Below are 14,438 nucleotides of genomic sequence, written 5' to 3'. Positions count from 1 at the left end.
GAGCACCTGGTGATGATACCTTTCTTACTCCTTCAAGGTTCACCTCAACTGCAATGCTGCTTCTATCTCGTTGGAAACCTTATCCCCTTCTCCCACTCCCTTTTCTGAAATACAAGAATAATCTCTATGTTGAATCTCTCAGGATATGCTATTTGACCACTTCCAAAAACTTAAAACTTGTCCAACTGTCTAAATTATTTGAGTATATTTCCCACTCCATCACCTAATTTAAGTTATCCAGCTATCCTCAGGCATGACGGGTATTTAGTTGCTCAGTGGAATGGAGATGACACTTTAAAGATGCCTCTTCAGTTATAAGGTTTTTGAGGCTAAAGACTGAATTGCAACAAGCTTGTGCACCCCTGTGTCTAGCAAAGCACAATGCACATAATTAGGGAAAATTAAATGCAAGCTGAACCAAAAGATCCTTTCTGTTTTATAGGTTCCATAACAAAATGGCGAAAATGAGAAATGAGACAAATATTGAGGAATTCATTTTAGAGGGATTTCCTGCTATCCAGCACCTCGGGAAACTCCTCTTTGTGGTCTTTCTACTGCTATACCTCGTGTCTATCATTGGAAATACAGTCATCATCACAACCGTGTGCATGGACCATCGCCTCCAAATACCAATGTACCTTTTCCTCAGTGGTTTCTCTTTCCTGGAATGCTGTTTTACAACAAGTGTTATTCCCAAATTGCTGGCAATCTTTCTATCAGGTATGCAAACCATTTCCTTTGCTGCCTGCCTGACTCAAGCCTTTGTCTTTCTTTCTCTTGGGGTCTCAGACTTCTTCCTCATGGCTGTAATGTCTATGGATCGATACATGGCAATTTGCAACCCTCTGCATTACCCCACTATCATGACAATGAGGGTCTGCTTCCTTTTGATTCTGTTCTGTTGCGGCATGGGAATCATTGTAACAACTGGTCTAGTTGTAAAGGTGTCTCAGCTATCCTACTGTGGCCCAAATATCATCAAACATTTCTTATGTGATCTTGGTCCTCTGACACAACTCTCATGCTCTGACACAAGATTTGTTGAATCATTGGCTTTTTTTCTCGCTCTGTTTATCATTCCATCTTCCCTTGCTGTCACAATCATTTGTTACATCAATATTACAGTCACAATAGTGAATCTCCCATCAGCCAAGGAACGCCAGAAAGCTTTCTCCACCTGTTCTTCTCACCTCATTGTCCTCTTTCTAATGTATGGCAGTTGCATTTTTATATATATAAAGCCCAGTCAAGCCAACAGATTAGACACCAACAGAGAGGCAGCTCTCATGAACGCTGTGGTTACCCCTGTACTGAACCCCTTCATTTACACTTTACGAAATAAGCAGTTCAGATTGGCTTTGAGGAATGTTATTTACAGGATGAAATTGTTGAGATAACCAACCACCTTATAGTTGGAAGACAAATTATTTCAACTAATCCTCCACACACTCCATTATAATGTCAAATGATAAGAGATTCATTTCCTCATTAGACAGTCCATTGTGGATCACTTCTAATGAGATAAAACTACCTTAATCTTTACAGAAAGTGTCTCTGATTAACGTCTCATTTCTCTAATATATAGAGAAGTGAATCAAATTTGCAAGAATGCTGGTCATTCCCCAATTGATAAATATGGTCAAAGATATTAAGAAATCAAAGCTATCTATAATCGTATGAAGAAGTACTCTAAATCACTTTTGATTAGAAAAATGCAAATTAAAATAACTCAAAGGTACCACTTCACACCTATCAGATTAGATAAGATGCCAAAAAAGGAAAATGATAAATGTTGGAGAGGATGTGGAAAAATTGGGACAATAATGTACTGTTGGAGTTGTGAACTGATCTAACCATTTTGAAGGGAACTTTGGAATTATGCTGAAAAGGCAAATAAATTGTTCATATCCTTTGATCCAGCTATAACAGTACTAGGTCTGTAACCCAAAGAAATCATAGAAAAAGAAAAGGATATACATGTGCAAATATATATATATATATATATATATATATATATATATATAGCAGCCCTTTTCTTATTTTCAAAACATTAGAAAATGAAGGTATGCCTTGTCAACGGGGAATGGCTGAATAAAGTGTGGAATATGAATATAATGGAATACTATTGTGCAACAAGAAATAATGATGAAGCAGATTTCAGAAAAACTTGGACAGACTTGTATGAACTGTTCAAAATTAAATGAGCAGGACCTGGAAAACATTGCACACAATATCAGCAACATTGTGTGATGATCAACTGTGAATAAATTAGCTCTTCTCTGCAACACAGTGATTCAAGACAATTAGAAAGGGCACATGATGGAAAAGGCTGTCTACATCCAGATAAAGGACAGATAGGTTCTAAATGCAGGTGAAATTATGCTTTTTTTACTTACTTTGTTTTTTGTGTTTTTTTCCTTTTGATCTATTTCTTCTTTCACAATTATGTCTAGTATGGAGATACATTTTATGTTATTGCACATATATAACCTATATCAAATTGCTTAGCATTTTAGGAAGAAGGAAGAGAAGGGAGGAAAAGAGAAATATTGGAACTGAAAATTCTGTAAAATAAATGCTAAAAATTTTCTGCGTATATAATTCAGGGAAAACAAAATACTATTTAAAATAAAAGTGCCTTATGTTAAGTGAAAATCTCAGGGTCGCATATTTTTAGCTGGAATTGATCTCAGAGGGTATCTGGTTCAACTCCCATAATAAAATCAATAATTAACTCATCTAACATTGCTAAGATTTATAGAGCACATTAACGTTTACAGAGCACTCTGCACAAACAATCTCATTTAAGCCTTATAATAACTCTAGGACTGGTATATTAGCTATAATTATTCTCATTTTGCAAGCGAGGTAATTGAAGTAGAGACAGACTTAGGAACTTGAAGGGATGCCTTGTCAACAGGGGAATGGCAGAGGCAGGGAGAGAGGCAGGATTTGAACCCAGATTTTGCTCATGCCATAACCAACATTGCCTTTACTGCACCATTCACAACTCCAAGTACAAGCCCTCTAGTCTTAGGACTTTTTGCTTAAAATATAGGTGGATTAGATAGTATATGTCTTCTTTCTGAATTAGGGTCATTTCACTGTTATGTGCTTGCTATCAACTGAGGAGCATAATAATGGCACACATGGTTGACAGAAGCCCTGGAAGCATTCTCTGATCTTCGAATTAGAGATCAAGCTATAGGAAAACTTTAGGAGTACAGATCCAAAAGAAACATTAGAATACCTTGTGGGACTGGACTGAGAGACTTTGATTAATTGTTTCTCATTCAGCATAAAGACCTGAGAGAATGAATTTTTTCTAAAACCACTTAGGACTCTTCTTGTAATGCTGTTCTATTAAATAGAGAGTTTGTTCAAACATTTAATCACAAGTGAATAAAAAGCCATCTCCCCAGAAAGGGAAAAACATTAAAGAAACAATAATCATAAAGTATCACACAATGGGTGATGCCACTGGAGGGATTATAAAAAAGATGAATATGAAAATGTACCATCATTCCCTGTCAGCATGATTATTCAGTTTAATGAGTAACACAATTCAGTTAAGATTTAGAAATAATTCAGAAATTGTCTCATATGAAACCTCCACCTAATTTTGCTTTTTAGAGCCATACAAAATACATCTACCTTGTGAATAACCAAATAAAGAGGCAACAAGATATAATGGAAATCATGTTCAATTTTGAGACAGAAGAATTGGTTCAAATCCTGCTTTATGAATTAGTTCCTGTGTGATTTGGGGCAAGTCATTAACCTCTCTGGGTCACAGTATCCCTCTCTCCAACATCAAACAATACACATTTTTAGCCTCTTATTATGTGCCAGTCATTGTGCTGAATACTGGGGATACAAAGAGAGACAAAAGATAATCCCTGCCCTCAAGGAGCTTAAAATCTAATGAAGAAGAAAACACCGATAGGAATATATGCAAAGCAACTTAGATACAAGATAAATATGAAATAATTAACAGAGGGAAGGCATTGGAGATAAGAGAGATTGAAGAGGACTTCCTGTAGAAGGCAGGATTTTAATGGAGAGTTAAAGGAAGCCAGGGAAGTCAATAGTTGGGGCAGAGGAGGGAGAGCAATGTAAGCATAGGACACAGTCAGAGAAAATGGCAGAGCTGAGAGATGGAGCATTCATGGCTCAGGAGTTCAGTGTCGCTGGATTGAAGCATACTTGTTGGGGAGTAAGATGTAAAGTGACTGGAAAGGTAGGAGGAAGGGGCTAAGTTATGAGCCTTAAATGTCCAATAGAGCATTTTGTATTTGTATTTTGTCTTGTCATTATTATGACAATAAAGGAATTGCATCATCCGTAGAGTGAGATATCCCCCACTGAGGACAGAATAGACCTTTGGCAGTATTGGAATAGTTTCACCTCATTGTTCTGACTGTCCCAAATTCACTGTGCCAAATTGAAGAATGGTGCATAGAACGTAGTTGGATGTGTATATATGTATTTTAATGAGTATGTAGGGGAGGGTGCTAAGCAATTATCAATTATGTGCATGTTGACATATTTTAAGCTCCAGAGAAGAATTGTACTGTATGTCCTTAAAGACATAGTCAATGTGGGTTGATGAATCCTTTCCAACAGTTCTGGTAATTAATCTTCTCTCCTTACTCACAATACCTTGTATTTTCTTATTTTTTTCACCATAGAGCTGCCATCTACCATTAGAATTAAGATCTCTGAGGTCAGGGACAGTTTTCTCTTCCATCTTTGTAAACCTAATGCCTAACAAGTATTTTTCATATAGTAGATTAATAAACCTTTATTGAATTGAATGGAAAATTTGATTTCATCTTCATTTGTAGACCAGAGATGATAATCCTGATAATAACCACTCCTCCCTACTTCATTGCTGAGTCTTTCCATGGACAACAATGAAGTTTTCTCCTTCTTTATTTTTGTGTACACTTGTGCACACATATATATACACACTCATGATCATCACCATCATCATCCCAATGATTTAGGGCTAGAACAGTATTCTGTAAACAGAGAAACAACCCTGAAACTGACTAAGACCAGGATGGTTAGAAGGGAAACCTTACATATTAGGTATATTGTACAACAACCAACCATTTATCCATTTTTCCTTCAGGTCCACTTATTGATAAATGTATTTTTGCCATATTAAAAACAATCACATATCTATTGTAATTCTCTGGATCTTCTTGTATTCTCAGTCTAGTCTATTCTGCTCTTCTCAGCTACATTCCAGTGTAGACTGTTCTGCTCAGCTATATTTAAATCTAGTCTACTCCATATAGTTCTAGTCCAGTGTGTTTTACGTAGTGATGTTCTGGTCTGTTCTACTCCGTATAGCTACATTCTAGTCTCATCTATGTTCTAGGCAGAGTAGATTTTGCTTTTCTTAGATCTGTTCTAGGCTAGTCTATTCTGATTTTCTCCACTCTTTCAACTATATTCTACTCTCTAACTGGGAGGTTTGGGATTCCATTTGCAATGTTTGATGAGTCCTATGAAGCACACCTCAGAATCATGTTTATAAAATAAAATACATTGGGTGAAAATGGAAATTAATTATATTGAAAAAGTTATTAAAATATTCAAAATTAAATAAATAGATTTATTTAAATATAAACATAAACAAATACAATAAATAAAACAAGTTCAAAGACTCAAGGTCAATGACCCCTCCAGACTGACCTGAAGCTTTGGCATTATTTAGACTCCATATCAGCAAATATATATATTTTGTGACCCTTTCTTCTCATCCCCTTGCTGACCTTAAATTTTCCAAATGTTGTCAATATCTGTGGATTATATCATGGATCTACATACCACTATCACAGACATTTTAATGGTCTGGCTATAAGGTTGAGAACTTTTGGGATAAGAATATCCAAGCCAAGACAACGTATTGTTCAGGGTACTCTGACAATGCTTTGAGAGGCAAATTGAGCTTAGAAGACATAAGCTACATTTGAACCTCAAAAGCTCTGGAATAAATGTTTGAGAGGATTTATGGGTGCAACAGTGTGGATGGCTGACACATGTCATAGTCCTTTCCATTTTAGTAGATTGGTTCATGGGATGTTGTGACCAAACACATGGTCAGTCTCCACGTTTGGCTAGTCTGGTTCTTGAATGTCAGATCCATATTCAAATTTTTTCCAGTTTTATAGAATCAATCAAATATTGTACTGTGGAAATACAGTCTTTGGGAAAATAAGTTCAACTCCATTTGCATGGCAAAATGTCAGAATAAGACATTGGTGAAGATCTGTAACCAAATCCCAGGGAAATAAACATGCCCATGTAATACAGACTAAGGAAGAGATATTTCATCTTCTCCAGGGGCCTAGATATAGAACAATGTGAAGTTTATATCTAAAAAGCAATGATAAAAAAGCAAAAGTTCAAGGTAGTATGGAGGTGACTTCTCAAAGTTACTTTGAGGACAACAAGGTTTTACCAAAAAAAAAGTCACTATTTTTACAGATAAGAAAAATGTATACAGGAATCTCTGTGGTTCTCAATGAGAGTGGACATCTGAAATAAAGTCTTGTTAGGGGTGTAAGCTTAGTTTCATGAGGACAGTCTCAGGCAGGTAAAAGTGAGGATTTCTAAACCTCAGAGTTCTCACGAGGCCCCCCAGGGAACAGCTGGGAACTGAGGCGTGAAACATGGGCTATCTCGTGCATTTCCACCTCTTCTCAGTGGGAAGCTTGCTGGGGAGAGCATCCCACCCTTGAGATTGGCCCGTGGTCTGAGCACACTTGTTGTTGACCAGCTAGGGTCTGAGAGCACGCATGGTATTCACGTGCAAACTATGCGGCAGGAGAGCTTAAGTAGGAACAGGAAAGCCTGAAGGCGCTCTTTGGCTGAGGGGCCCTTGGAGGGAAGAGGGTCCCCCCCCTCTTCCACTCCCATCCTCTTGCTGTATGGTCCTTGCCACTTGGGAGAAGGAGGATTCCTCTCACCTAAGGAAGAACTCACCCTGCATATGGATACGTAACCAAGACCCTGAATAAAGCCTAACCCTTGTTTGACTCTGGAAAGTCTCTTCTCTCAATACATTTATCCGGTTGGCCACCGAAGACCTGCGAAAGGTAAGAAGGCTCGGGTAGCTCATTGGCCTCTAGGCCGAACAAAGTCTCAGTATACCATGTCCCTAGAAGACACCTTCCAATAAAAGAAGAAACCTAAGCTGCTAGAAACCAGAATTCATCTTAATGAACTTAATGTCAAAGAAGGAATGGTCAGGCTTCTCACTCACTCTCTTCAGCCCTCAATAGAGTACTCAAATTATATTCTATATTATTTTCATGACTCATTCTTACTCTTTCAGTATTAAATACTTACTTATTTTCACTGTAAGATTATTGTCAACCATTGATGAACATGTCTGGTGACCTTGGGTAAGTCACTTATCCTTAGGCTTAAGTTTCTTCATAAAATGAGAGGTTTAGATTAAATATTTGAAGTTGCTTCCAGTTCCACATTTTATGGAGATATTGATTTTATTAACTCTACATCTGGGTTAAAAGAATTTTTTTAAATCCATGGAAGCAAAGAAAATAATTCTCCTACTCAGGGAAAGAATGGCAACAGAAACAAGCAAGCAGAAATATTAGCATAGAGAAAAGGAAAATATTTGGTGGAAAGTTCGGGGAAACAATTGAGGGAAAATATAAGAACTAATAGATTTCTGTAAAACTGAAAAAAGGAAATAATCATTCTCTATGGAAATTGTATGTTATAATTTCTCAGAGTTATTAAAAACAGATATAGATGATGAATACATCTATCTTCTCTACAAGTAGAAAAGGCATTCCACAAATCTAGATAATAAGAAACTTCTTTGTATTAATTTTAATGAAGAAAATTATAGAGTATTATTATGTTCTTACCCACCTGCCCAGAATATACCTGTCCATCATCATCATCACCACTACCACCAATCACCACCATCATCATCATCACTAACATTCGTATAGCTCTATGAGGCACTGTGTTAAGTACTTTACAATTATTACCTCATTTGATATGCTTCAATGGCAAACACCTAAATGCCTCTATAGTTCATAGTACTTGCAAAAAAGGAGAAAAATGTGATGTGTGTGCTTGTGTGTGTGTGTGTGTGTGTGTGTGTCTATGTGGAGAGAACAGTTTGGTCAAATGGATAATTCTGTTGCCAATAATTATAGAGAACATCAAGTTGAAGGCAAAATCTAAGAACTGCTTCACTTGTGAATTTTCATAGACTTCTTTCTCCAACTTTGAATTACTTTATATTAACTCTAGAGGAGAAATTACAATTCCCAAAGCAGCAGATACAATTCCAGTGTTAGTTTAAGCAGTTTTGCTTATGATGTTCAGGCTATGAAGAAATACTTTGCTTTTGAACCTTCCAGATGAGGTACAGCTACCTTTGAGTTATACCTCTTTTATATTGATATCTTTCTCTTTCATTTTCTCCTATATTCATCTATGAATGTGGATTCTGAGGATCACCTGGCAGGATAAGGTACCAGGCACTGAAGTCCTTGCTCAAGCTGAACTGCCAAGTATTCAAACTATGCTTCAGAGGGCACAACTACAAGGGGCTGGCCATATTGTTCAAATGCAAATGGCATGCTTGACAAAACGACTATTTTATGGAGAACTCACATGGGGCAGGCGATCACATAGTGACCAGAAGAAACAATACAAGCACACTCTCAAGATCTCCCTCAAGAACTTTGGATTTGACTGTGAAACATGGGAGACAGTGATACAGGACCACTCAGAATGGCATGCCCAGAAAGAGTGCTGTGCTCTTTGAGTAAAGCAGAACTAAGACAGCCCAAAGTAAACGCAGGATGCACAAATTTGGGATATCCACCCCAAATGTTCACACAGACTATTTTGTGTCCAACCTATGGTAGAGCATTCCAAGCTCATATTGGTCCGATCAGCCACAGTCAGACACAATGAAATTTCACTTTATCTTGGTAATGTCATTTTGGTCCTCTTGGAAGATGAAGGACAACAACCAACCATGAGTGTGTGTACCATGCTTATATTATGGAAGCATCTATTTAGTGATACATCTATGTCATTAGAATTTGAAGGGCACCAAAAATGATAACACCAAATGAGCAGAACCAGGAGAACACTGTATATGGTAACAGCATTATTGTATGATGCTTAACAGAGAATAACTATTCTCAGCAATACAGTGATCCAAGATGTGAGAAATGAATATTTCTCTCTTGTATTTAATGAACAATTATTGAATCAGGAACAAGATTTTTTCTCCTTTTCTACTTTCTCATCCAGAAATCAACAATGTGAGCCATCTCTCTTAAAGATTTACCCAAGTTAAGATCACAACAGATAGTAAAATAAACTCTAATTCTAGGCTAATGAGTGCATTCCTTCTTGTATTTGCTGAGAGAGTCCTGGACAGTGTTCATTCCTCTTTTTGTCAGAGAGATTATATGTAAATTGTTAAGTCTCCTTGAGTCAAGATTTGGGTGTTGCAACTCAAGAACTTTGTTTTGATATATAGTCCACCTCCCATTATAATATTCACTGTCTTGTTGACCAACCACAGCTGATTTTCACCCTTTCTTCACCCCTTTTTCCAAAAGATTTTATAAATATCAAACATTCAAGATATTGGTCTCTGACTACTGAGGAAACAAAAAGCCTGTTATTGTTGACTGCTTTCTAGATGTAGTCAATAAAAATGATTATAATTTAACCAGAAACTTAGTCTCATGGAATTTCTTAATCATTACAAAGATAATTCTAAAAGGCTTATGATGAAAAATGCTATTCATCTCCAGAGAAAGAATGGATGGAGTCTGAATGCAGATGATAGAATGCTTTTTTTAAAATTCTTTCTTTTCCTCTTTTTGTCTGTTTTTTTCACAGTATGACTAAAATGGAAACATGTTTTATATTACTGCACAAATATAATCTATATCAAATTGCTTGCCTCCTCAATGAGGAGGGAAGAGATAGAAAGATAAATGAAGAGAATTTGGAGCTCAAAATATTAAAAATGTTTAAAAATGCATCTAATTGAGGAAAAATTTTTAAGGTGTAAAAGTAAAGCCATTTTGAACTAAGAAAAAAATAAATTGCTCCAGATTGCTATATGTGTCTGACACAAAATAAATGCTTTAAGAACCCATCATGTAGAGCATATCATTAAATTATTGCCTCTATATTTTAAAAAGACCAAAAATAAACTAGAAAGTTTTCAGACTGTAGTGAACAAGGATCAATTGAAGGAATTAGTGATGTTTGCCTGAAGTTTAGGGAGTATATAACCACTTCCTTCTAATTCTTAAAGAGCTGAAATATTGAAAAGAGATTAGATTTGCTTCACATGGTCCCAGAAGGCAGAACTAGGAATAACAGCAATAACTTGTAGAGTAATAATTGTATTTTCATTATTAAATTTTGATAAAAATGGAAAAAAATACAAAGTGAAAGACAAATTGATTTTTAAGATCATTATGCTTCCAAAAACATCTTTAGTGAATTTTATATCATTTGATGTACAATTAATCTAAAGGAAGTGGGGAACCTATGGTCTTGAGGCCACATATGGTCCTCTAGGTCATCAAGTGGTGCCCTTTGACTGAAGTGATCACAGAACAAATCCCCTTAATGAAAGGATTTGCTCTGTAAACCTTGAGAATGAAAACAGGAAAACCTGAACCCTTTCACAAAATGGAATCCTTACAAAAAACTCATCAATGAAAAAGGGGGTGGGCCTTTCAGAGGGAACTGGTCTCAAGAAGGAAAGAAAGATCCAGAAAGGCAAGGAGGCTGCAGGAGCTGAGGGAAGCTGCAGGATGATGTAGCAGTGAAGGCCTGATTTTGAAGGCCATATGGCCAACAACATGGCTGGGAAGGGAATGAATGCAGGCAGGCCTAGGGCCCCTCACAAAATGGTTGCTTTAGGAGGAACTCACCAGATCATATAGCAAAATTAGATTGAATCCCATTCCTCTCACTCCAGATTTACCACACCACAGTGCTTTTTCTCCTAGTGATCAAAGTTCTGCTGTTGCATCATATTTAACAATTTTAGCCTTGGATGTTAATGTACTGAATTCCTCTATATGGTACTGTGGAAATATTGCAATATGTGGAGTTGGAACATTTAGATCCAAACCTCAATGTAACTGCTTCCTATGTGTGTGATTTGGCAAAGTCAATTAATTGCTATGGGCCTAAATTTTCTTAAATGCAAAATGAGGAGGTTGGTATTGATGATGAATAAAGGCTGTTGTCATTTTTAAAGGGAAAGAAAGAAAGGAAGGAAGGAAGGGAGGAAGGAAGGAAGGAAGGAAGGAAGGAAGGAAGGAAGGAAGGAAGGAAGGAAGGAAGGAAGGAAGGAAGGAAGGAAAGGAAAGAAGGAAGGAAGGAAGGAAGGAAGGAAAGGAAAGAAGGAAGGAAGGAAGGAAGGAAGGAAGGAAGGAAGGAAGGAAGGAAGGAAGGAAGGAAGGAAGGAAGGAAGGAAGGAAGGAAGGAAAAAGAGAGAGAAAAGAAAGAAGGAAATAAAGAAAATGAAAGAATGAAAGAAAGATATAGATGATTTAGATATAGACATTGGCCACAGAAAAATTTCCAATACCAAAAAAGAAACTTAGATTTAGGACTTCAGGCTAGATTAATGTTTGTCATTATTTGAATTTTTAATATTCCAATGAATCTGTCAGGTCATAGCATGGGTACTCTTTCCAAGGATGCAGATCACAACATGACCACACCATGAAACTTCTTTCCATGTTCCTCAAACTTGCCTATGGTCAATTAAAATGCCAGGGAACTTTTTGTAGATTAATATTTATATGGGGACTAATTTAACAAATGTTCACTTGTTATTCCTTGATCTCAAAATATAGTAAATCACTTTCTTTGGTGGCCATGTCTATTTTTGATTATGTCTTTCCCTCCACCTTATGTATGCATACCCATTATTCCAACCATGCATCTCTCCATTTTGATTTCCTCAGGCAATGGACCATAACTTTCAGATGCATGGCATCACACAATGAATATTGAGGCTAGAATTTTTTTTTTTCAGAGAGAGATCAGAATCGTTGCAAGTGCTATACAATATTCTAAATACAATCCAGTCTACATTGCTCTGGTCATTCAATTCCATATCCTGTTAATTGTCCATAAACTTCTGGCTATATTTTAGTATATAGTCAGGGAAGAGTTCCAGGAAGAGGTAGCACTGTGAGTATGTCCTTGAATTTCAGAAGATAGGTGAGGAACCACAAGGGAACATCACAATAGTTACCATTCAAAGGACACAGTGTGCAACACACAGTAATGGCATAAAGGTGTGAATGATCAGATTGGGTTTGGGGGAAGGAAATGAGTAAATTAGGATGCTTGGAGTATAACTTTTATATAGGAAAATAAGGGGTAAGAATTTGCAATTTACATATAAATTGTGTTTATGTATAATGCAATAAAAATTATATGCAATCAAAGGCCATGGAAACATAAACCAAAAATTAATTGGAAACTAAACAATCTAATCCTAAAGAATGAGTGGATTAAACAACAAATTATAGAAACAATCAACAATATTATTGAAGAGAATGACAATAATGAGACAAACAACCAAATCTTATGGGATACTGCAAGAGCAGTTCTTAGGGAAAGTTTTGTATCTTTGAATGCCTACAAGCATAAAATAAAGATGAGATCAATAAATTAGGCATGTAACTGAAAAAGCTAGAAAAAGAACCAATTGAAAATCCCCAAGTAAATACCAAATTAGAAATACTGAAAACCAAAGGAGAGATTAATAAAATTGAAATTAAGAAAACTATTGAAGGAATAAATAATACTGAGTTAGTTTTATGAAAAAAAACAATAAAATTGATAGACCTTTGGTCAAATTGATTTTAAAAAAAAGAAAGAAAAATACCAAAATACCAATACAAAGATGAAAAGGGTGAACTCACCTCCAATGAGGAGGAAATTAAAACAATAATTAGATATTACTTTCCTAACTGTATGCCCATAAATTTGACAATCTAAATAAGATGGATGATTATTTAAAAAAATATAAATTGCCCAGATTAACAGAAGAGGAAGTTGAGTACTCAAATAACCCCATCGCAGAAAAAGGCATTGAACAAGCCATCAATGAACTACCTAGGAAAAAATCTCCAGAGCCAGATGGATTTACAAGTGAATTCTATCAAATATTTAAAGAGTAGTTAATTCCAACACTATACAGATTATTCGGGAAAATTGCCAAAGAAGGAATCCTACCAAATTCTTTTTATGATACAAATATTGTTCTAATACCTAAACCAGGAAGAGCCAAAACAAAGAAAGAAAATTATAGACCAATTTCTCTAATGAATATAGATGCAAAAATTTTAAATAAGATATTAGCAAAAAGAATATAACAACTCAATGTGAGAATAATACATTATGACCAGGTAAGATTCATACCAGAAATGCAAGACTGGTTCAATATTAGAAAAACTATTAGCATTATTGATCATATCAACAACAAAACTAACAGAAAGCACATGATTATCTCAATAAATGCAGAAAAAGCTGCTGACAAAATACAACACTCATTCCTATAGAAAACACTGGAAAGCATAGGAATAAATGGAACTTTCCATAAAATAATGAGTATCTACCTAAAACCATCAGCAAGCATTATATGCAATGGGGACAAGCTAGATGCATCTCTAATATGATCAAGAGTGAAACAAGGATGTCCATTATCACCACTGTTTTTCAGTACGGTATTAGAAATGATAGCTGTAGCAATAAAAGAAGAAAAAGAAATTGAAGGAATTAGAATAGACAAAGAAGGAACTAAGTTATCACTCTTTACAGATGATATGATGATATACTTACAGAATCCCAGAGAATAAAGTAAAAAACTACGTGAAATGAGAAACAACTTTGTCAAAGTTGCGGGTTACAAAATAAACCCAGATAAATCATCTACATTTCTATATATTATTATCAAAGCCTAACAGTAAGAGACAGAAAGAGAAATCCCATTTAAAGTTACAGTAGACATTATAAAATATCTGGGAGTCTACCTGCCAGAATAAACTCAGGGATTATATGAACACAATTACAAAACACTTTTCACACAAATAAAGTCAGAACTATGTAAGTGGAAAAACATCAGTTTCTGGTGGGTAGGCAGAGCCAATATAATAAAAAAAAAAAAAATGACAATTCTACCTAAATTGGTCTACTTATTCAGTGCCATACCAACCAAACTATCATATAATTATTTTTTAGAGCTAGAAAAAATAATATCAAAATTCATCTGGAGGAACAAAAGGTCCAGAATATCAAGGGAACTAATGAAAAGAAATGCTAAAAAAAGGTGGCCTAGCCCTACCAGATCTCAAATTGTACTTATAAAG

At 35.8% G+C, this 14,438-nt stretch overlaps 1 protein-coding gene across 1 annotated transcript; it reads left to right on the top strand.

The window, feature by feature from the left end:
- Positions 1-455: 455 nt before the first annotated feature.
- On the top strand, positions 456-1,397 carry LOC140524827 (olfactory receptor 6C75-like). The gene has a single exon (XM_072639645.1). The coding sequence runs from the start codon at positions 456-458 to the stop codon at positions 1,395-1,397; it is 942 nt and encodes a 313-aa protein (XP_072495746.1).
- The last annotated feature ends 13,041 nt before the right edge of the window (positions 1,398-14,438 follow it).

This window comes from Notamacropus eugenii, chromosome 1 (genome assembly GCF_028372415.1).
Source record: "Notamacropus eugenii isolate mMacEug1 chromosome 1, mMacEug1.pri_v2, whole genome shotgun sequence".
NCBI lineage: Eukaryota > Metazoa > Chordata > Mammalia > Diprotodontia > Macropodidae > Notamacropus > Notamacropus eugenii.
The sequence above is the reverse complement of the archived record's forward strand: the minus strand, read 5'-3'. Positions and strand labels throughout refer to the sequence as shown.

Coding starts and splice junctions, on each gene's coding strand:
- LOC140524827 (XM_072639645.1), top strand. CDS start 456: ATGGCGAAAATGAGAAATGAGACAAATATTGAGGAATTCATTTTAGAG.